The following is a 23,644-nucleotide window of genomic DNA, read 5'->3' on the forward strand; positions in this document are numbered from 1 at the left end:
GCTCCTATCCAGAAGCGTTCCCACGTCCCACTGAGCTGCAGAGGCTCTGCTGAGCACAGCCAGAGCTCACAGTCCCTCTGTCCTGCTGCACTGCTGGCTCTGCAAGGCAGGCACAGCTCACCCAGGCACATCAGTGCTCCTAAAGAGCAGACTGAGCTGGGGGAAGCACAGCACCGGGGCCTTCTTCACTGCTTGTGTTCCCACACAACGAGTGGCCGAGGCCCAAAGGCTCGAGCACAGGTTTGGCAGTGAGTAAAGGAGGCAATTCAGTCTTGAAGGAAGTGAAGGTGGACTTTTCTGCCTTCGTGACAGATCCTCACCCGCTCCCCTGGTCTTCCACTGCTCCCCAGAGTAAAGAGGAGCACGCACACTGCCCAGCCAGAGGTACCAGATGGAAACTCAGCACTCAACGCTTGGGAACTGGACAGCCAGGGCCTAATTTTGTTCTCAGCTACAGCCCTTCAAACTCTGATCCATCCAAACAATTTGCTTTCAGTTTTTATCTCATCTACTGCTCAAACTGAGGACTATGCAGTGGAAGGTGACTACAGGATGGGAGATCAACCACTCCTCAATCCATCAGCTTCCAGCCAAGGCCCTGCCTGGACCAGCTCTGGCTCTCACCCTTGGGCACAAAACTTTCTTCTGATAACACCTAAAAGCATCGCTACCCTTTCTGTGCTGAAAGATGTGGACTGTATGATGATAAGGTTCTCAAACCACTGTGTTGCCTGTCCCTGCTTCCTCATCTGCAGGACGAGGTGCAGCAAGGAGTTGCTGATGCTGCCAAAACCAACACTGGAGCAAAGCTCGGGAGCCCCAGAACGAGGACGTGCCACCAGGGCAGGAGTGCAGGCAGTATTCACCAAAAGCAGCCCCCTGTGCCGCATCTGAATGCAGGCTTGCAGGCACAGAGCCACGCTTTGCAGGTCTAGAGCTCGGCAGGAAATTTGGGGAGCAGCTTGCTACCTCCTGAGCATCTGCAAGTCGCAGCTGATGGAGCGTTACCCTGCGCTGTCACTGAGAACAGCTCAACCTGCTCCTGCCCCCTGCACGAGCCAGCTGAAGAAGCCTCCCAGCAGGTATTGCAAAGACCAGGAACACGGACAACACACACCACTTTGCACAGGCAATTTAGTCACTTTTTTTTTTTTTGAGAATGGCAACAAATGAGGATGAGCATGGAAAAAAGAGCCCATGAATGGCTTCCTGCTTGCTGTTAGCATACCACCAGACAAATGAAGACACTAAATGCATCAGAGCCCTGTGAAAGCCTGAACTCACAAAGTCCTGCTTTTTTTCCTCCTAGCTCTGCCTGGTTACTGACCAACAGGGAAGACCTAATCCTCTACTGGTGCAGCTCCAGCAGCAGGTTGGCCTATGACCACACACCCTGCCAGCACCACTGCTTCCTGCCCCTTGAACTGTGATAAAAGAAAATCATAAAATTAAGGGTGCAGCCACAGTTCTACGTGTCATGCTTTTTCAAAATTCGGGTAGGCCTCTGCAGAAAGGGGCTCAAAGGCAAGGAGAGCTCTAGCTCGGGTCTGGCTGGCCAAGGTCCACCACAAGGTTCCTCTCTTCCTTCTATTCCAAGCCTGCTCCAGTGAGAATCTTCCCCTGTGGTGTTAGGCAAGGCTCACAGGCAGCAGGGGGGACAGGAGACACGTCTCTTCCCAGGGGCTGGAGCACAGGTGACAGAGGGGAGCAGGGAACACAACGGTTGGAGCAAAAGCAAGTCAGCATGCACACACCAAACTACCGCTAAGGGCAAAGACACAGGCCTTCTGCACTGCCCCAGCACTCCTATCTGCAACTAGAGTCTGGGCCAGGGTGAACTGCATCTACCCACCTGGTCCTGAGAGCTTAAGGAAAGGAAGAAAAGAAAGAAAATAGCTGTGGCAATAGCAAATTAAGGCTCATCAGCTCCTCGGAGCACCAGAAGGAAAGAAACCAGAGCATTTACGGCAATCAAGGGGTTGGAGGTGACAGCGAGGAACAGCACTGAACAATGACTAAAAAAGCCAGCCTGCACTGCACTACCATACCCAAGGCTGTAATTTGCTGCAGTCTGAGGTGATAACGATGGCAGTAAATGGGTTACATGTAGAAACAGACAGCCCAAGAATAAGCCACCAACTGCTTCGTAGCAACCACCATCACTGCATACTCAGCAGAAGTAGGTACAAAGTGCTGCGTGCCCGCTTGGAAAGGATGCTGGGCTGTGGGGTGTGTGTGCCTGCGGGTCCTGCTGAGGCAGGCAGCGCTGGAAGTTGACTTTGTGAAATGCAGAGTGCCTGGTTCACATCAGCGTATGCAAAACCTCAGTTTGTAGGGTAAGCTGGTGTGCTAGCAGGGCAAAGGGAAAGGTTGTGGACGAAAGAGAAGAGGCTCAACACCAGAGATTAAGCTGCATTAAGGTATTTACAAAATAAAGAGTTAAACAAGTTCAAAGCCAGGTTCAAGCTGCTTCTAAGAACTTATTTTTTAAATTAAGTTTTAAAATTGCTGCTCCCCTGCAGGTTCCTTTACTCTGAACAAGTGCCTGCAGATTAACTCCTGGTGCAGGTCGTGCAGCACTGCCTGGACTTTATCTCCAAAGAATCCACACTGACGGCTCACAGCATCTCCTGCAGCACCAGGCACGTCCCCAGAGAGGCCAAAAATCAACGTCCCCCAGCAGGAGTGTTTCTTTTTCTTCCAAATATCTTCATCTTGGGCACCGCTGCCCACTCAGGAGAGCGTGATGAGGCTTTTCCAGCAGTTATCCACTAATGCAATCAGTATGCCCAGGCTTGAACTATCCCACATACCCTAAAAATAAGCATGTTGCACAAAAAGTTAACTTCATCACATCAGCACTTGCTCTTCCTTCCAAGCCGGTGGAAAGCAAATTCAACTGAGGTCCTGAGTGGACCACGATTTATTGCACCAAACTCTGGCAAGCTCTTGCCTGGTTTTCTCTCCTTTAGTCAATTCCTACTCCAATGAAGAGCCTCATTTCTTGCCTCCACCACTCACATTTCGTTAGCTCTTCACAAAAAGCCTCCGAGTCAAGTAAATTTCTTCTGGTTTCTCTCACCTATTATTTGACAGTATAGACTCAGTGTTGTTGTAATTAGGAAGGCTCGACCTATTATACCAAGTTAAATTAGGTGTTACGGGATTCTATTTTATCCCCTGCTGTCTTGAAGAGATAGCATGAAGGCAAACAGCTGTGAAAAACAGTTGTTCACACAGACCTAAAGAAATCATCTTTAAATTGAACTGGAGTCTTCTAGGCTTCGCCTGTGCTTGGCAAAGGACTGATGAAACAGTAATTGCCCAAATCCACATTGCAGCTTGAGCAACGCTGATATTATCAAGACGCTCACATGAATGATGTCTTCAAGCGTTAAAGACAAGTGGACTACAGCAACATGACTTGTCAAAACAGTCTTGGAAGGGCAGGTGCCAGGAGGAGGGAGCACCAGCCAGTGTTGCACCTCGACTGAATGCAGAGCAGTGCAATTCTAAGCGCTGGAGAAGATCATGAATCGAGGAGAAATCCTACTTATTGCTCCAGGAAATAAGGCATTTCTGGTGCAACACACGCTCGTTTTAATGAGATGACAGATCATTATCAGCAGCTCAACCGGTTTGCTTCTTCCACAGCTCTTAAGCAATGCCATGCCAGCAGCTTGCTGCTCTTTAATATTATGTTCCAGAACTCCTCCCTCTCCAGAAGGGTTTTGTCTTTTCCAGAGATGAGGTGTTCTCATGTCAGCCTCATCAGTTACCTGATGATGCATAATAATCATCACTCAACTCCTCTGCGGTGCGCTCTTCTTAGCGCACGCTTCTTAGAGGTTGATCCTTTCTTAAACTTCAAATTACCCCTTGGATCCTTTCCTGACTGCAAGGCCAGGTGACAAAGGCATGTCATATATAAGGCAGCGTTTGTACCCTTTGAGATCGTGTCTGCTCCTGCCCACTTACACATGCACTTAGTGCTCCTGAAGCCCTAGGCCCTGTGTGGAGCGCGGGTCCCCCACCTCTGTGCAGGTTACTCAAAGGCAGGCAGGTGGCATTTTATTCTTGGGCCCTTGGGCAGAAGACAGGGTTGTATCAAGGACAGTATCAGCACAGCGCACAGTACCGGGAAGTCGTTAATTGCTTGTATGGACCAACGCCGCCGGGCAGAGCGAGGAGACATCTGCGTGTGAAAACGTTATACCCAGGAAAAGGGGAGAGAGACACCAAGAAAATTAAAGGCAAAGGTAAACAAACCAAAGTGAAAAGCGCTCTGAACCAGCAGAGTAAAAGACACCGTTCCCCATGGTTCTGTTACACAATGGCAGTTGCAAAACCAGGTCTCCGCTTTCATCCGTGCACAGCTGTGCTCTACATTACCTGCAGACCTGGGAAACTGCGGGCTGCTCTGTGGAAGGACTGCAGCGACCTCAACTCTGAGCAGCCCTCCAATGCAACAAGCAACATGACCTTGTTCATACCGTGCCTTGACAGCAGGGGAGAGAACAACCCATGGTACCCCATGTGACAGGCTCCTACTCTAACCAGTTTTCCTCCCTTTCAGGTAAAGGAGGAGGTGTCTAAGTGCTGCCTCAGCTGCATTTAACGTTTTTAACACAGCTGCCTGGCACAGAAATCTGCAGCAAGCTCAATAAAAGCTCCTGTTTCTCAGACATCCCTTTAACATCCAGCATCCTCCAGGACTTCTTCCACTGGAACCTGCTGCAGCTGTTCACTTTCATGTCGAAAGCAATAAAAGGCAAATGTCAGGATATTAAAGGGATGTAGAGACCCCGCTGCCCAGCAGGACAGTGTGGAAATTGCCATTATGGGCTGAGGAATTCGTTCAGGTTGAGCGAGCAATCAAGTTCACTGATTGACTATGCAGAACAGCTCCAAAGTAGGCTTTCATTATGAACCTGCAGGCATTTCATTAAGTGCTTACGCAGTACTGTAACAATAAACTGAATCTCTCCAAGCATATTATTCTGCACTCACTTGGAAAAAAATATTTGTCATACCTCTGTGAGAGTCAGCACAATAAAAAGGAGAAGAAGAGAGTTATTTGTGCTGTGAGGTACTTTGCATTTATTTTCAGCTGCTAATAGACAGTCAGCATCACCAGGCAATGCCCGGGCTTCTGCCTCCCCTTGCAGCTCACCACTGGGAGAAGCCTGCAGCCGGGCACTGCTGATGGACTGCTGCATTAGGACTATTTTTGTTTTTTGGAGGAGCATGCATGTGTGAATAAAAAGTGGAAACACATGCTTGTGTACAGACACACATCTGTGAAGGAGCCCAGGAAGGCTCAGGGGCTGGTGTAGCTGTGCTGTGTCTACTAAGCAGATCTCTGCTGCATCTCCTCTGCCCTTCTGGGAACACGACACATTCCCCACCCAGCAACACACACATTCCATTTAGTTGTTAATGGCAGCAAGGCTAGTGCATTGCTACATGGGATTTCAGTTCAAATGCTTGGTCATCTCTGAGAAATTCATTTTTGGGAATGAAGTTATAGGATTTTTGGTTTTGTTTACCACCAAATTCCAATTTTTTATTCAATGGAAATATAAAATTCAAGCTTCAGAGCAAGGAGCTAATGAGATTCAGAGCCTGGGGTTTTTATGCCTTAAAATCCTCACAGTTAAACATCGAAACTATTTAGCACTATCTACAAAGGCTGGGAACATCAGCTCCTGAGGAGCCAGAAAACTTCTGCTGAAGGGAGATGGAGGCTTTTTAGAACTCTCTCATTTGCAGAACACTTTTGCTAGCTCCCTTCTAAGGTTCTTACAACTTCTTCCAACCCAGGATGCAAGGACAGAGCTTAGCATGGGGTTGGAGAGCAGCCATTTACTTCCCTGGATTTCAGGCGACATGCCTACACACACACTTTGTTCCCTAGATTTTCTCCCCACCCTGACAAAAATCTTGTCACCATTGCCACACGGACTGGGGAGATGGGTCACTTGAAATTGCACCAAGCTGCTTCCACGTTATTTTTAGTCTTGTCTGTCATCTTAGAGAGCTGCATGTCAGAGACAAGCACACTGCAGAGGACAGAAGAAGCACTTTAAATAAGCTCTCCTGCACAGACCAGGGCAGGTTGTAACTCCTGTATCAGGCAGTGCTGTTTTCTCATCCAAAGAAGTTTGTGTGGGGAAAGAAAAAAAAATAACACAATGTGGACTGCAAGAGTCTCCCAGGGCCTGAATGGAAGCAAAACCTGCAATGGGGACAGAGGCTGGCAGGTGCAATCACTGACTGGCTTCACATAAGCAGGACACAACCCCAGAAGGGCTGGCTGTCATGTTTGGGACTACTGGAAAAATCAAGACTTCTTGCAGCACCAAGAAAGGATGAAAGCTCAAGGCTCTGATTCTTCCTCTGCTCCTGAGCTCCAGTGCAGCACTTGGCTTTCTCTGGGTACCTGGAAGCTCTCCTTCACTGCCGCAGAAATGTGCCCACAAAACAGTGACAAACTGCTTGAATGCCCTGAATTCTCAGGCTCTCAGTGAAAGCTTACTACCTTTTTGTAAGCCACACCACTTCCTGCTGAAGCGCAGGGAGTTTGTTTCAGAGCACACTGCATGGCTGATTGCTCCCATGGCATCAGCTCTTCTGCCCAACGTCCTCATGGCAAATCAGGCCATCTAACACTGCAGAACTACCCTGTAGTTTCCAACTGTCCTTCTGCACCCCGTGTGCCCTGGAAGGAAACAATCCCCACTCTTCTCCAAAGCCTTGCTTGTGAACAGCAGTGATACAAGGCCTATGTCTAAAACAGAGGTACAGGTTATTAAAAGGTCTTTGGAGGATCATGAAGGGACCTTTTTTTTTTTTGTTTAAAATAGTCCAAAGGGGCACACATCCCTGAAAGAGACACCTGTAACAGAAATCACTCAAATATACCCCATAATCCAGAAGAGACTGTCAGTAAGCTTCACAGATCCCCAGCCCTTTGCAGCTATACACATCGAGGGTGCAGAGAAAATCAGAGTGGCCAGCAATGTACTTAGATGGAGACTAAAGCTTCTCAAGCGTGAGGTTTTAACCGCATCTAATGCAAAGGGAGGCAGTGAACTGAAGGAAGCTGTAATGGTGAGTCTTGAGAGATCTCAACGTGCTAAAGTTAAGCAAGTCAAATGCTAAGAGGATCAGCAAAGAAGTTACTAACAGTAGATAAATCCATGCGACATTTGTACAGAGCTGCTTGTAAAAGATGCCTTCCTCAGAGGAATGTGAAGCTACCGTTACCAGCAATGCTCACAGCCGTAAGAAAAGAGTACAAGTCAAAAGCTGAAGTACTGGGAAGGCTTTTTAGCACGGTGCTTACCCTCTCTTTGTAGTAGAAGGAGCTAATGGAGACCTGCTCCTTCTCACTGCGCGTGGGACTGCCGCTGTACAAACGCAGATTGCCTGGAGTCTCTGTACGGATCTTCATCGGAGTAATGAGGCCACTGTGGTATGCTGACAAGGCTGACAGGGACCTAGGAACAAGAGAACATGCTTTCTGGAGCTTACATCCATCAAAACGTCTTGAAGGCTGAGACAAACAACTCCTCTAACCCAAGCTGTGAGTAGCATTTTTAGGTGTGTTGAGAGAAGGGGTCTGGGACCTATGGGACCAGGCTGTGCCACACAGCTAACAGTGCTTTCTGAGGGCCAACAGCTCCAGCACAGGATCTGCCTCTCTGCCCACGTGGCAGTGTAACATCTGAAAGGTGATGCAGGCAACTCACCGGGGTGTGGGCTCCGTTGGGGACACTGCACGGTGCATGGTCATGGGCCTCGTGAAATACACCAGGTACCCTGCAGGGACAGGACACAGAATACAGATTCTGCCAGGAGGAGCAGACTGCCCAGGGGTGGCATGAAGGGCCTAGAGGCCTATCCATTACCCTGAATGCTTCTAAATAGTTTTCCCAACCCAAATCTACCTCTTTCAAATGCTTGAAAGAGCATGTGTTGGTGCTTTTAAGGCAATCAAACAAGTTGTTGGACACACACATGCTTTTGTGCTTTACCTCTTCACCAGGATTGTCCAGCATTCTGATACTCCAGATGCAAGTGAGGCCATTAACATGCAAAGAACTCACAAGAGCTGGTAAATCTCTTTGAAAGGACAACCCAAGCCATCTGACACTACCTCCAAAGTGCTCCCACAAGCTTTACTCCACTTGCTACCACTTCAAGTGTCCACAGCCACTCACCCAGGTGCAGGAGTTTTGAAGCAGAGCAGGTTTCACTCAGCCTGCTCAATGCAGCATTACTGTTTTACTTATGCTTGGAATTCAGTGAAACGTGTATGAAAAAAAAGCTCTCAAAACATTGAGTCAGTAACAAGAATAACCTTTAACAAAGGATAAGTTCAACCCAAAGTTACAGGCATTTTGCGAAGACCCAAGAGCCAGAGCACATGCAGCAATTTGATGTGGGCAGGAGGGAACTATGGAAGGATAAAAGCTACCCCCAGACTTCTGGAAAATGAAGAGTTGCATCAGTGCCTTGGCATGCCTTGTGCCAAAGGCCATCTCTTCCATCAATTCTGGATTTCCAGATCTGTATCCTAAAATCCCACATGGAACACCAACTGCAAGCAGGCCCATTATCTGCAAATTTATCATAATATAGCTGCATGAGAAGCATTTAATACTCCTTGCATGGCAGCAACCAAAGCCTTGTCTTGTTCAGATGCAACTGTTCCCCAAGATGTACTTTTAAGTACCCTTCTTCTGATGGCTGCCATTGTATCAGTGACGAGGCTAACCTGCACCACAGAACCGGGCTCCAGAGGTCCGTGGAAATGGGATGTTTGAGTCCTGGTAGGAGCCATAGGCATTGGAGACCCGGGCAAAGGTGGGCAGGGGGGTCGTCACGGAGTTGGACAGAGCATAGGGGTTGCTGGACGTGCTGTCCTCTTGGTTCTGAAACAGAAAGTTAGACAAGGTCATGCTCCTGCTGCCCCATGGAGGAAACCCAGCTGGAGCACTGGGAATCCTCGTGCCAAGCAGCCTCACACAGACATCTACCTCTCCTTCGAGTCAAAGCAGATCAAGAAGAGAGCACAGCTACCACTGTGGCTCCGAAAGCATTTGCAAGCATGCGTACCTCTGAGCCAAGTGCTCCTCTGCACTGCTGTTTGTATGGAGAGCTCTCTCCCACCACGGCTGTGTTGAAATGCAGAGCTCAACTAGGGTGGAAACAGCGGCCTCGAGGGAAAACTATATAGGAAATCTGACCTTCAGATGTGACTCCCAGCAACAAAACACAAAGCTGAGAAAAACCTGGTACCTCGATGACGCCAGTAAGACAAAGTCACCTTAAAGATGAGCATCTTGACACCCCATGCAAATGTGGGGGTGTCAAAGAAAAGCCGGACATCTTGAAGTGAGGGAGGCAGGTGGTGAAAGTCTGGGAGATCTCAGGTCTGCCCTGAGAAATTATGGCAGAAATCTGCATTCAATTGGAAAAGATACAGCTCAGGTCTAAAGGAATCCTATAAAAGCATCTGACTCAAATTTTCCATACAAGTACTGCTGAAACCAAACAGAAATAAGCTTCCAACGTGGAAAAAGAGAAAATTTAAAAAATTAAAACAACACCTCCAAACAAAAAAAATCCCCTATTCATGATGAATAAACAAAACCTCTTGAAAAAGAAACCTGAGAAGACTCATCTTTTTCTGAATGCTAAAAACACACGTTACAGTACACTGCACCCACCCACAGACCTATTACCTGACACCAGGATGCTGAGTAGGTATCACCAATCTCTCAGCTAAGGGCAGAGTGGGACTTGCATTCATTTGTGGTATCAACCCTATATAACCCTTGCACAAGGCTTTAGAAAAAAACCAGACTTTCATATCTTTGTTCAAAGGAAGAAAACAAAAGCCCTCTGGTTGGCACGACCTTTGAATAGAACTGAGAGGTAAAGACATCTGCCACTGCCTTTCAGACCAGAATGAACTCATCACCTTCCTGACATCTTATTTTCTTCTACAGCTGATATCCATGCCCTGCTGGTCAGTGAGATCTGCTCAGAGCTGGAAAGCTACCATGCTCCACTGTGATGCTGCAACCAACAGTAACTCCTGCTAACCTAATTATTAGTGAGCACCCACACAACAGCAAACCTTCAGAGCCTGATCAGCCAACTCTGTTTTCTTCAACATTAACCACAAGAACTTCCACAGATCTATCAGCCAGTCACAGGGGTCTATTTACATGCCTAATGAGGCCAGACTCTCCATGCAGAGTCAGAAGCGTGGGATGTGAGAGAAGACAACAAAGTAGGGCAGAAAGCCCATGGAATTCTCCATACCACGACAGACTCCAGCCAGGAGACGAGCTGACGCAGGCAGGGCTCCAGGCAGCTCTGGTTCCTCTTCACTTTCTGCAGGGAAGTGTCTTTCAGTATCTGGAATACATGCAAGATACAGCTTGAGTCATAGTTATATCCGCACCTTCCCACATCCTTTTTTGTCTGCAGAGTAGCAAAGTTGCCAGGCTCATGAGACTGCAGGGCCAGAGACATCCCAGAACACCCACCGGAGCCACATTCACCCACTGATGCGCTGTCTGCTTCAAGGAAAGAATGACTGAGCTTTGATCAGAGCACGGAGGGCTCACTGACGTTCAGCACACCCTGATCCAGGCTTTGGGCTTCTGTATTACTGTAGCCCATAATATTCCATACCAGTTTGTGGCAAACTGGATCCAGCTTTTTCAAGAAGGAACCCAAACGGATCCTTCTGCCTGATGGATAAGCTTAGGCCTAAGCCTGAGGCTACTTTGCTCCAAGGCAGCCATTTCAGCCCTAACACATAACACTGTTGGACATGGGAGGACCAAAGCTGAGGCACTCATGCACTTTGAAATCCCAGGTTCTTGCTTCCTTCCCTTAAAGAGCAACTTCTCATCATTCCTTTCCATTCAAACACAAACCATTCCCAATGGTCTGCAGTCAAATATTTAAAAAAAAAGTCTCACCTCTCCAAGGAAGACACAAAGTATCTGTGATCCTCCACTCTGCTTTGAGCAGAACACAACAAAATGCAGGGAAAACAAGTCCAAAGTCAGCTACGCTTTCTGTCACCACCACCATCTGCTTTACATTAGGAAATACTGGGAAATAGCCTAGCACTTCATCCTTTCTTTGTGGTCCAAAGGTAAAATAAGCCTGCTTTCCTAGTGCTCTTTCAGGAGTGGCAAGGGAGAGCAGCCCTTGCTGCCCGAGAAGCGATTTCAGCAGCAATAGGACTTCCTGCATCAATTGATCAAACACTTGATCTGGAATTAATGGGCTTTGTGCAAAACTCTTAAAACAGCTCGTAGAGGAAAGCAGGAAACAACATGCCAGCTCAGAAATACTGCCATTTTGCAAATGGATGCTTTGCTGGTCATTTTGTCCATTATGAGGCTTGGGGCAGCTGCTCTAGGAGGATCCTCAGGTAATACACACGACACTCATACCAAGATGCAGAGAAAACCATGTTCAAAAAGCATCAGTGGGGAAAAGGAAGAATTAGGCTGCAATGCCAACAAACACCCCATCCTACAGGCTCCAGAATACGTCAGTTCAAACAGCAGTCTGTGGTATACCTTCAGCAAGGTCTGACTGTGCCAGAAGTCTAGACAGCAGGTGTTGAGCATGTGTCTAGCTGTTGGACCACGTACCTTCAGCAGCTTGGCCTTCATGGAGGCAGTGATGGAGGTCGGGTTGATGAACTGGAAGGATGGTGCAGCATTATTGGGATACTGGACAGGGAACATCACCAGCATCCTGACCCGGTGGTTGCCACAGTGCACTGACACTGTGCAGCTACGATTCACCGCATCCATCTGTGTGAGGAACAGCAACAGCCTTGCATTCAGATCTCCAAGGACCTTTTAACTTGCGGTGGCTTCAATTCAAACTGAGGGACTGATTCCCCTGCACACCCATAAGACAAAGTCGTGCTGTTGTCACGGGCAATGAACACAGCAACAGCAAAAAAAAACCCAGGGAACAGTTTTCACCAGCAGACTGCCAGTCCAGCAGCATCTGGAGACTCCAGCCAGCCCAGGCTGCAGCAGGAATCAGGCAGCTCCCAACAGCTGCCGCACTCCACCCCCCTGCCCTTGGCCACAGAACACTTCAGGCCCAGTGCAGCAGTAACAGGCATCTACAGCCATACAGGACTCTCAGGAAGGCATCTGAAAATGTGAAAACCACAGTGGTGGGGAAAGATGACAGGCAGCAGCCCCAAGCCTGCTATTCCAGCACTGCACTGGGCCTTCAGTCACCTTCCACACACAGAAGAGGCTCTGCTGTGACAGAGAGATGCCAAAACTGAGGGCCAGAGCGTGGGACAGTGAGGGCTGATCTGACTGAGTTCAGAAACAGTTGAAATGAGATCAGCTGCACGTACTGGAACAAGCCCCTCTGCAGTTTTGGCAGAAGAAAAACACAGTCCAGCCTCCTTGGGGCCAGTGCCAGCACAGTTACTATGCTGAAATACCTCTCGCACTCCCAGTGTTTGCGATTATCCTCCTTTCTACCACCCATGGCCAAAAGGATCTCTACGGCTCAAAATAAACCCACTGCAGCAGGAGAGTTCCCTTCAGAAGGCTCTGACGAGCCAGCTTGCCCATATCCCCTTCTAGCCAAGTGGTGAAAGGAAACTACCTCCACGTTGACATTTCGGATCTGCACGTTGATCAGTGAGAACTCCTGCTGCAGTGTTTGAGGCAGCCCCAGTTGGTCTGTTTTCTTTCCCACCAGGAGGTCGTTCAGGAAGTCTTCCTTTAAGGCTGGCAGAAAAGATGCATTACAGGTGAAGGCAAGTTAGAGTAGAGCTTTGGCATGCAATGCCACGAGGCAGCAAGGAGAACAGGCAGCTTTTTGATATACAAAAGCACGAGTTCTACCTGGCAAGGATCTAAGCTGTCGTTTAGAGGACTTCAGAGCCTTGTTCATAAAACAGAAACAATCTGTCTGCACAATGGTTTCCCAAGAAGGTTAAAGAAGCCACCTGTACTCCATACAGCCTTAAAACGGTCTGGTCTCTACTCACTTGAGACACCTTCTCCTCCCTACACAGCACTGCCAGACATGAACAGATGAACTGGAGTCTCTTGGTCTGGCAGGAAAGAGCTACTGCCAAAGCAGTCTCCAGGAGGAGCTCTGGTCTTGGGATTCACACTCCACCGCTCTTGGCTTTCAGGGAATGCATCCAAAGCAATCTGATGAATAAGGCTTTGGGAGGGAGGAGAGGGTATTTCTGGCCTTAGGAGAGGTTTAATTAATTTGAAGCAGCAGTGTCCATTTAATGTTGTAAAGCATTCTAGCGAACAGTCCTTAAAGACTCATTTAAGTGTTGGATCTAGCTGTCCTCTTCCACTATCAATATTTTTCAGGAGGACAATAACCCCTCAAACACAGAATGTATTTAAAGAGCCAGGCAAGTGCTGCTGAGTAGGAATCATGGTTAAGATAGCCAATTTGACTGAGTTTCAAAAGAATTGGTCACTGCCTGCTGTGCCTGGCTGGCTCTTGCCTTAATTCTTGCTACCCACCTCCATTAGGACAGACGAAGCTCCTGTTCAAGGGGTTTTGCTGTGGCAACCCTTCCTAAGCCGACCAAATATGTCCTCAGAAACATCAAAAGATACAAGGGATGTCCCATTTACTCAGCTGTCATTCTCACCTTGATCTCACACAGACTATTCTTAGGGAGAAAACAGAAAACAAGAAATGCAAAAAAAAAAGGCTATCCTTGTACAGGGGTTTGCCTGAAAGTCACTGTCTTTGCTGCTAGGACAAATATATCTGGCTTTACTGCTGCCCAGCTGGCTGCTGAATTTGGACAGGTAGGATGCTTAGTAATTCCTATCTGTGATTTTATTATAGTGCTTATATATACATCTCACAATAGGGAATTGAAAAAAGGATTAAAGGAAGATCAGTGGCTCTCAGGGAAGATAATCATTTCTAGCTCAAAGACACCACCACAGCTTAACTAAAAAGCCATCCCTGAGGTTCCTAAAATGGGCACTGCCTTCCCTTCGCCTTCTCCCCCTCTTCCCTTCCAATTAGCTTCTAATCTCCAAAAGCCCACATATCTGTCCAGATTCCTAATGATCTTTATAGGCAACAACCAGTGAGAAGAGCTGTACACTGAAGGCACAGCTGGTGTGCTTTCTGATTTATCTGTAGAGCATCATTCTCTTTAAAGATCCCCCACAGAGCTTTACAAACCTAACATGGAGACTTTGCAATGGAAATTAAGCCACTTCCAGGGTCGCTCACATCAGCAGTCCACAATTGCTTGTGGACTGGAAAGAGCTGAAACTCCTACCTAGAGACTTACTTGTGCAGTGATCATGAAGTCATACTATTTGCAGCAACATCTACCCTCCTACAGAAAAGTCATTTTAATGACTTTTATTTCCCTTTTTAATTTTAATTCCCTTTGAAACAAAGGAAGTCTTACCAGACCCACACAGAAACCATGGATGTGACCTTGTCAGGGACATGAAAGACCCTCTCCCTTGGAGAGATCAGGTAGTCAGAATGACATCCCTTCTCTTAATACTCCCAGCTAGAGCAAGAGAGTCTGTGCCTCTTCATACGGGATTACTCATGGTAAGCACAGAGAGCCAGAACATTTGCTATCATATTCTAAAATCCTCATGGAGACAGACGTGCTGGCAACCTTTAGAAACTTGTTCTGTGAGCACCCATGGAGGTTACAAAGGAACTTCACTGGGCTGGAATCCTCCAGCATCAGGAAAAGCTTCCCTAAGGGACCTCAGAGCTGTCTCTATGATTCAGAGGACAGTTATTAGACCATTTCCTCACCCTCTCTTCAGCTTGCTGGCAACCCAGGAGAATCAAACTGCTTTCCTATAAACCTGCCACACAGGCATCCATTGCTGCACCCTGCTTCAGTACAGAAAGGAACTGTGAATTTAAACCCAACCTGACACAGACATGGGAGCACTGAATTCTTCTTCCTCTTCTTCCTTTAGATAATAGAAACCTCTTTAGATGGCTTTTTCATGTGCACATCACCACCTTGGGTCTCAGCTGCTGCAGCCTCTTCTGTTTTATTCTAATCTCTTCAAACACTATTACCCCGAATGTTTAACCTGGCCAGAGCCTTAACCACACAAACCCTGCTCCACATTCCTGCCTTTGTTTGCCTTCTCTTCCATAATGACAAATCAGTGCTCACTGAGAAGCTCTATCTAACTGCCTGGTACTCATGGGATAGAGTTTACAGCCCTCTTCCTCTGCTAGCCTTCAATCACCTGCTCTCAGCACATGGGAAAAAACACAGCAGCTCTCTCCGTAATACTTTGGAAGATGGGAGAAGACACTGCAAATATGTCCATGTTCTTCTCAGATCAGTTCACACAGCGTCTCTAGCAGAAGGATTTAGGTACTAGGCAAGCAGTTTGTGTCAACAGCACTTTATCCATGAGCCTCCCTTTTCCATGGATCTCATTCACCTCTCAGCTTAAACTGAAATGCATTCTTAAGAATCAGAACTGATTTTCTGATTACCTTATTTCTGGCAGAAAGCCACAAAGATGAGCTAAAGGCAATGCTATTAAGTGCTACTAGTGACAAGGAAGAGATTTGTTTTACAACTAAAATGACGTCATTATGCTAGAGGAGAAAGAAAGTTGGTAGAATAATCCTGAGAAAGCCCTTGTGTTTTCTCTCCTCCAAACAGTAATCCAGTAACCTCTGAAACAACACCAGTTTGTGCTCTGCCTACAGTGTTATTTTCTTAGGTTGTGATGCACCTTCTTCCCAACACAAAGAGAGCTGGTATTAGAGTTCCCCAACTCATCACTTGCCTCACCTTCCTCATCCCCATGTCCAGAGCTGTGTTGGGGCTCAGAGTCCTGTGGTTGAAGGGTCTTGTCTGGCTCAGGCAGAAGAGAAATCCCATCGATGAGGTCATCAACTCCATCCAGGATATCATTAGCACACAGCTGGAAAGAACAAGCACACCAACATGCTGCACAACCAAAAACAAGGAAAAGCCACTAAACAACTCATTTCTGGATTTGCAAGGTAAGCCTGCTCACTCCACAGCCACAGACCTTGGCACTGTTGCTTTGACAAGACAGGCTGCTTTTCCTCTTTCTGACATTCTCCCTTTTGTCCCTTCTGAATGCCTTGCTTGCTTACAAAGTCACTTCATTGACATCACCAGGCTAAGTAACAGAGGTTTTACTTTGAACAAAAACACTTTTAGTGTGCTCGTGTGTCCAAGTCACTTAATTTTTACATCAGATGCGACAGCAGCATGCTATCTGCTTTTTTATATTCACACTTCAGAATTTGGAAGCCCAGGTAAATATTACAGGCCCCAGTGCTTTAGGTCCTGTACCAAACCAGAGACCATGACAGCTTAAAACACAGGTTTAGCACAGGAAAACAGGAGATGAGAGAAGAAACACAGGGAGAAGAAAGGATAAGGCTATGATGTAGCAAATCACAATACTGGTCACCTGCAACATGCCATCGGGTGTAGCTTGGTAAAGAACAAGAACAAGTGAGGAGCAGGAGCCAGCAGAGGCTGAGTGAAGTCCAATATAGAGAAACAACCGGTTTAAAGGACAGAAATAAACTACCCACAGGTAAATCAGGTAGGCATGAAGGGTCACTTTTCACAGAGGTTTGTTACAGACCCGCAGAACTCCTGCAGGATGTGTGCTGGGACACGTGCTCAACATATTCATCAGAAACACAGAATAGGAGGTGAACAGCAACGTGACCAGGTTTGCTGATGCCACCAGGTTATTCAGGGTAGTAAGTAGAGGCTGACTACCAATAGGCAGAGAAGGACCTTGCAGGAAAGATGAACAAATATAAAGCAATGCACATAGGCAAAAAAAATGACAAGCTCAAGCTGACTGAGGGAGCAAGACAGAGAGAACAGACTAAGCTGATGTTTTCATGGAATTACACCCAACATTTTAAAAGCAAATGAAATATTAGGAAATCTGTGCTAACAACATTCTGATCCCCATCCCAAAAAACAGAACTGAAAAAGAGCCATGAAATACAGAAGGATGACCAAAAGAGGACGAAGGAAATCAGGATATTTTGACTAGAGACAAAGGAGACAGCTGAGATCTACCAAGAGGTCTGTATGACAGAAATCTACAGTCAAGGTGGCGTAAGATTGCTCGCTCATTTCATCTTCAATGTTAAGAGCAAGTATGTATCAGAAAAAAAAAAAAAAAAAAGCCAAAACTATCAGGTAGCAAAATTAACAAATGAAAGGAGCTGTTTTCCTACACAGCATGCAGAAAAGCCATGAAACTCCTTGCTCACAACGTGTTTATGATGACAAATGTACACAAGTCCAGGAAGTCAGAGCAAATCTATGCAAGTGAAGCCCATCAAGCACTACCAAATACAAAGATGCCAGGCTTGGTAGGCCTCTAAGCTGTAAACTACAGAATGCGAGGGCATTTAGAGAAATATCACTTCATACTTGCTTCATTCTTATATTCTTGCATTCATTCCAAAATAACCACAGTTGAAGATGAGACAAGCAGGGCAATATGGGCCCCCCTGCCTGTATGAACCCTCTGCTCTGGCCCAGCAGAGCTAACCTAGCTTGCTTTAGCACTTTGTAATTGCTGCCACCCAGCAGAACTCTGGAATTCCTCCTGCCTGCACCGGGCCAAGTGTCAATGGAAACAGGAGATGAAGCAGAGGGTGCAATTCCTGCATTTACCTGATACCTAGAATGCCAATAGTCTGGCAGCAACAGAGGTGGCATCTTCAGAGGCAACTGGGCAGTAACTGCTCTTCACCCTCCCCAAAGCCTTGCATGCTTACTGCTACATGACAAAGTGGCTTTACACACACACACACGCCTCAGGACAGGCCTCCCTGGGGATGTTTCTCGTCACATTTGGGCTGGAGCTGAAGGGGGAACTGAAGTAGCAGCCTGTTGCTGTGTCTGCAGCCTGAGGATACCAGAAGAGTGACTGGGAGAGTAATGAAAGGGAGGTGAACCCAGCCTGTAAGAAAACTGCCTACAATTCAGGTGTTTACGTACCCTCTGCAGCTGAGAGTCAACCCGCCACATCCGCAGAGTCTGATCACGGGACCACGTAACCAGCTGGTAGTCTTTAGAACCTAAAAAGGACAGAAACTGATAGGCCCAACCAAAAACTGAGACCGTATCTCTGTGCTGCTTTAAGTGCAAACAGAAGCAAGCAAGCTGGCAGGGAGGTCATGCGGACAAGGCACTATACTGAAAGGCAGAACTCACGAATCCTATGATTCCTATCCTGCTTCGAATTGACCTGGGCCTCCTCCTGCACCACAGCTACCATGCCTCTAAATAGGGTACAATTTACAGATGAAAGCCACAAAATAAATATAATGAATGTGATACAGGTTTTCAAACCAGGAATGAACAAGATTGCCTATAAAGTTTATTGACGCGGAAGAAGTGATTTGAGAAGTACTTGAGAAATTGATTCATTTTTACATTACTGCAAAGTTGAAACAGGTGATGAACTGAAAGGCATTTTAAGATGCAAACAGTTAAAAACATTCCTACGCTGCAGTAGCCTGGCCCTAGGCATCCTTTTCCTTCTGAAAGAGCTGCTGATGCTAAGACAAGTTCAGGTTGTAACCAAATACATCTAGACACATACTACTGAGCAGCAGATAAAGGTACCAGGCTATTTATGTCCATTTGTAGGCCTTGTGATACAGCTTGAATTTCCCTTGTTAAACAGCTGCTGCTGTTTAGGAATTTGCTGCTGCACAACTGCTTTTGACACCCCTCTGTGGAGGCGCAGTGGCTGTCTAAATACAGCACTGCAGACTCTGTGCAAGGAGATTTGTGCTATCTTGAGGCATCTTGGCTGTCTTTGCACTGAAGTGGACTGGGAATGCTCGTATGATGAATGTTCCTTGAGAAAAGCATGACTTCCAGCCTTGGTATGTATACATGAATTCAACTGAGACAGTGCAAGTGTGGTTCAGATATGCTTGAACATTCACACACAAGCTTTCTTAGACTGCATTTCCAGATCCTGTTCTATACTGCTCACATATACAGTTCTATATTGCTTACCTCTTGTTCAAAGAAAAGCAAAAAAAAAAAAAAACAGAGAAAAAGGTGACTTAATTGCATTGCCCCAGCAACCAGCAGCAGAATTGGATTAGAATTCGGGTCTCCTAAATCCAAGTCCAGTGCTCTGTCAGCTTCACCACCAGTAACTGGCAGATGCACAGGCTCCAAGGTCAGAGATTACAGTACTGAACATCCCTGGGAATGAGAGCAGGAGTCCCACAGCAGCCCTGAGAATCAGTGCAGGACTCCCATTCACTCACAGACAGCTACGCAGAGCAGAGACGAAACTGACTCCCAGCTCAACTGTGTGTCAGTAACGCCTCCAATCTGGAGGATCCCACCAGCTCTGTGTGCCTCTACACTGCAAAGCAGTACCATCAAAGCCAGGCATGTTCATTCTGTCGATGGTAGATGATGTTCTGGAATTTCCTATATTTAGCTGCCTACTCTGGAAAATGCAGTCAGGATTGAACTCTGTCAGCAGCCTTCCCATCCCACGCTCTCCCTCTCCTGCCTTTGCCAGCATATGGAAAAGGAGGGAACATTGGTTCTGTGGTCATGCTGGAGGCTGCGACCCAGGCAGCAATGCAAGGGGTTAACTGGTTAGCCTACAGCTCTGAGCAGGGGGAGGGTGCCTGCACTCATACACCCATCTAATAGTTTGCACAATTTATTCTGAAAGATACATTTAAAAATAGACTCACAGGGGAGAGGAAGCAATTAGAGTCACCGCTGACCCACTCAGCATTCGCTGGATTTGCTTTGTTAGCATGGAAACAACAGGGCAATGTTTCTGAGGCCACTGTGATAAAGTGAGTGGAAAACAGCTGTAGCTTGGGGGGGGGGGGGGGGAACAGCAGCAGACAGGGGCAGGAAAGCAAGCTGGAGCTGCTCCAAGGAAAGGCAAGAGTCAGAGGGTGACAACATGAGCATCGCAGCCAGGAGCCATGGAAAGCTGATGGCAGCAGGGCAGGAGAGAGAGCACTGAGCCCAGCCCTGATCTCACCTTCTTTCTGTTTCCTCCACTGAAACTCCAGCACCACATCATCATGTCCCACAAAGGTATGAACAGGTGTGTTCAAGTCAAAGACATTCCAGAGAAGTAGGCTGTTCTCTCGTCGGAGCTGCGGAACCATCACTGTCACCAGCCCATTGCTGAAAGGCTTGAGAAAGAAACACCTTTTGGTTGAGGTACACTGCCCTGCTGTTAGCGTGCTCTGTAATTCTCACCTACTGCCATCATCCATAAGAACATGTTGATTTTAAATGAGCTCTGCACTAAGCAGAACCAGGCCTAAAGCAGAAGTGACAAGGCAACTGCTGTGTAAAACTGGCATCTTAAGAGGGAAAAGATGTAATGTGCTTAGAGTCAACACAGCTCACTTAAGGTTAGCCACTTCTTTCTGCTGCTTCCTCAGTTATCCACTGTGAGGCTGGAGTGGTTTCAGCATCGACTTTTCACATGGGATCCTTACTGCAGTTTACCAATCACTGCAAGAATTGCTTCCAAGGGGGTGAGCCTTGGCAGCTACCCTCAGTCATGACTCTCAGAGGAACACTATAACCCGTTCTTACAGCCCCACGAGGGGATGTGGAAAAGGAACCAAAGCCTCAAGAGACAGTACTGACTTCAGGACATACTCAGATGTCCAGAGAAGAGAACAGGTATGACTAATCTGAAGAACCTTAGCTTCACACAGCTGTGTGTTTGCTCTATCAAAAAGCACTACTTCTTGAATCTGACATGCTGTAAGAGCCCAGTGTGCCACAACTAGAGATCTGGGGAGCAGAGAAAACCCTCAGACAGGGCAAACGTCTGTGCTACGTGTACCAGTGCTGGACATGAGTGAAAAAACAGGACAGCGAGAGCAGCAGCTGCTTTCCAAGCCTCCTGCCCCCAGAGCCAATCACTCACACCTGAGTTTCATCCCCAACAGGATGATGCCAAAGACTGGGATTTCACACTGCCAGTGATTTCTTCTCCTGAATGCCCCCATTGCAGACATCACTTTTCTAGGCCTTGTAAGCACCATAAGGGACTTTAAAATCAATTTAACATCAAGTAGAAGTGGCGAGAAGCACTGCAGCAGTTCTTTATTTAACATGCCTTCATGATTTTGCTCTCACAGCATAAGTGGGGCTGGTGGGTGTTTCTCACTCACTGTGTATCTCGCCTTCCAGACAGGAACCTGGCAGGGAAGGATACTGAGGTACTTCCGAGGCTGACGGTAATCCCAGAACTTTAAAAAGAAAAGAAAACAAAATAAACCAGACAAAACCATCAAGCAGAGGCACAAGTCAGCTGACCATACTTTTAAAGCTGCAGCTTTCCATGCTGTCATTAGATGTAACACAGTGAGAAATATGCCAGGGTGCACACAGCATCATTAGTAACCCCATTCATTAACAACAGAGATGGCCCCAAAGGACAAATACCAAGTGATCAGCATCTGGCAGCAGCTCTTGGAAAACAAGTGATTTGTGGTCATGTCCACAGTGATCGCAGCTTGAGTAATTAGAGCATGGAGACAGGGAGGCTGCTTGGGCTTTCAGAGCCACAAGGTACCCTGAAGGTCTGGACTAACCCATGTGCCAGTCCAGACTGGAGGCAGGCCCACCTTGTTGCTATTGCTAGTTCTGTAATGAAGAATCTAACTTTTTGCTGTGATAGAATACACACCAATTGCATTTGCCTCAGAGCTTAGCTGAACATGAATAAATTCCATTTGGCTGACATACCAAGCACACTATTCCCCTCAAGTAAGGCTCTGCATTGCAATGCTTGCAGACATACTGATAACCCAATTTCACATGAGTTTGAGAACCCCAGGGGCTGGAGCATGGCTCCCACCAAGTTGCTGCAATCAGCTCGAGGCTGGCAACTCCACACTTTGGGAAGAGGCACTGCTGGCAAGCAACAGGCAGAGGCAGCTGTTTTCAGTTTCAAATCACTGCAGCTGTGTTAACTATGGCACATGTGCATCCATCCTGCAATCATTTCTGTGTCTACTTTGTAAGCACACCCTTGGTTCAATACAAACAGGCTGCCAGAGAACAGACATAAGGATCCAGGATCCAGATCTTGCCAATGGCAAGCACTGCCCAGTGCATTACGAGAACAGAATCTGCTCCACCATCCTGATATCTCCCAGGCAAAAGTCCCAGAAGCAATACTTACCCTGACAGAGTTGTCCTGGCTGGAAGTGGCCAGCGTGTACTCATTGTCAGGATGCCAATCCAGACCATGGATTTTAGAGAGATGAGCTGCTAAGTATTCCACTGCAGTGCTGGGTTTCTGGAAGGAGAGACATTTTCTTTCTCAGCAAAGGACTTCCGAAATTTGGCCCAGCTCTTTGGCATAAAAAGCAACACTTGAACAAGGGCAAGAGGTAGAACACCCTCCTGCCAAGAGAAGGTATTAGCTCAGTAAAACAGCTGGAAAGGAAGAAAAAGGGCTGTGAAAGGTGAGGTAAATTCCACAGTCACCAAGTGCAGCCCTGCACCACACTTCAGTAAAACAGTTAAGTACTCTGAGATCAGCAGCAAAGTGTAAATGGGCATAATTAATGATCAGAGGGAAGGAACACCTCTCCTACCAAGGAAAGGTTGAGGAAACTGGTCTTGCTCAGTCTGGAGAAGAGAAGGTTCCAGGGAGACTTCATGGCAGCCTTCCAGTACTTAAAAGGAACTTTAAGCAGGAGGGAGGATAACTTTTTGCATGGGCAGGTAGCAATAGGACTAGAGGGAATGTTTTTAAATTAGAAGAGGGGAGATTTAGGTCAGATGTTATGGGAAGATTCTTTACCCAGCGTCAAGTGAGACACTGACACAAGTTGCCCAGAGAAGCAGTGGATGCTCCATCCCTGAAGGCATTCAAGGCCGAGTTGGATAGGATCCTGGGCCTTGATCTGGTGGGTGGCAACCTGCCCATAGCAGGAGGTTGCAACTGGATGAGCTTTAAGGTCCCTTCAATCAAAACCATTCTATGATTCTATGATAATTTCTGGGGAGGGATGTTATCAACGTTGTCTTCCGTCTTCTAGGTTCCAGACTCATCACCCCACAAAAGAGACTGCAGATAAAGCAGTATTTTTTTCCCCAGTATTTATCAGAAGGAAGTCTGCACATGGAAGGTGGGAGTCTGCACATGCACTTCAACAGACCCTCAACTCACCCTTTTGTCCCATATTCGGACATCCCCATCGTGGCTTGTCGCTAAACAGTTGGCATTCTTCTTGTTCCATTTGACCTGGGAAGCTCCAGCTGCAGCACAAACAAAGCAGGTCAAAACGAGCAATTAAGAAGTGGCACAGCACACTCCTGACCCATTATTAGAGCTGCTCCTAGCACAAGAAAGGCAGTTCAGAGGACAGGTATCCCGGAAGCCAGCAAGAAGCGTGGCATGAAAATGAATAACTCCTGATTTCTCATCTTTGTGTTTGTGCCCTGAAGACACTGAAGCAAGGGTGTTCCAATTGCATGCTTGTTGTACCACAGGCTGCACTGGATTAAGCTCTCCAT

At 47.1% G+C, this 23,644-nt stretch overlaps 1 protein-coding gene across 4 annotated transcripts in view; it reads right to left on the minus strand.

Moving 5' to 3' along the window:
• Positions 1-23,644, minus strand: part of WDR59 (WD repeat domain 59) — a 48,339-nt gene that overhangs the window by 10,827 nt on the left and 13,868 nt on the right. For 3 of the 4 annotated variants that reach the window (XM_042886045.1, XM_042886044.1, XM_042886046.1), the window contains exons 7-18: positions 23,298-23,386; positions 22,302-22,418; positions 21,286-21,363; positions 20,130-20,286; positions 18,092-18,171; positions 15,872-16,004; positions 12,685-12,809; positions 11,694-11,858; positions 10,339-10,434; positions 8,783-8,939; positions 7,755-7,824; positions 7,349-7,502 (exon numbers count right to left, since the gene is read on the minus strand). In XM_042886045.1, coding sequence (XP_042741979.1) covers positions 7,349-7,502; positions 7,755-7,824; positions 8,783-8,939; positions 10,339-10,434; positions 11,694-11,858; positions 12,685-12,809; positions 15,872-16,004; positions 18,092-18,171; positions 20,130-20,286; positions 21,286-21,363; positions 22,302-22,418; positions 23,298-23,386 — 1,421 coding nt within the window. Of the gene's footprint in view, positions 1-4,138; positions 4,196-7,348; positions 7,503-7,754; positions 7,825-8,782; positions 8,940-10,338; positions 10,435-11,693; positions 11,859-12,684; positions 12,810-15,871; positions 16,005-18,091; positions 18,172-20,129; positions 20,287-21,285; positions 21,364-22,301; positions 22,419-23,297; positions 23,387-23,644 lie in introns of all 4 variants that reach the window. The other variant, XM_042886047.1, reaches the window with a different exon arrangement.

This window comes from Lagopus leucura, unplaced genomic scaffold (genome assembly GCF_019238085.1).
Source record: "Lagopus leucura isolate 7727_CA_CO unplaced genomic scaffold, USGS_WTPT01 Super-Scaffold_100054, whole genome shotgun sequence".
Lineage (NCBI taxonomy): Eukaryota > Metazoa > Chordata > Aves > Galliformes > Phasianidae > Lagopus > Lagopus leucura.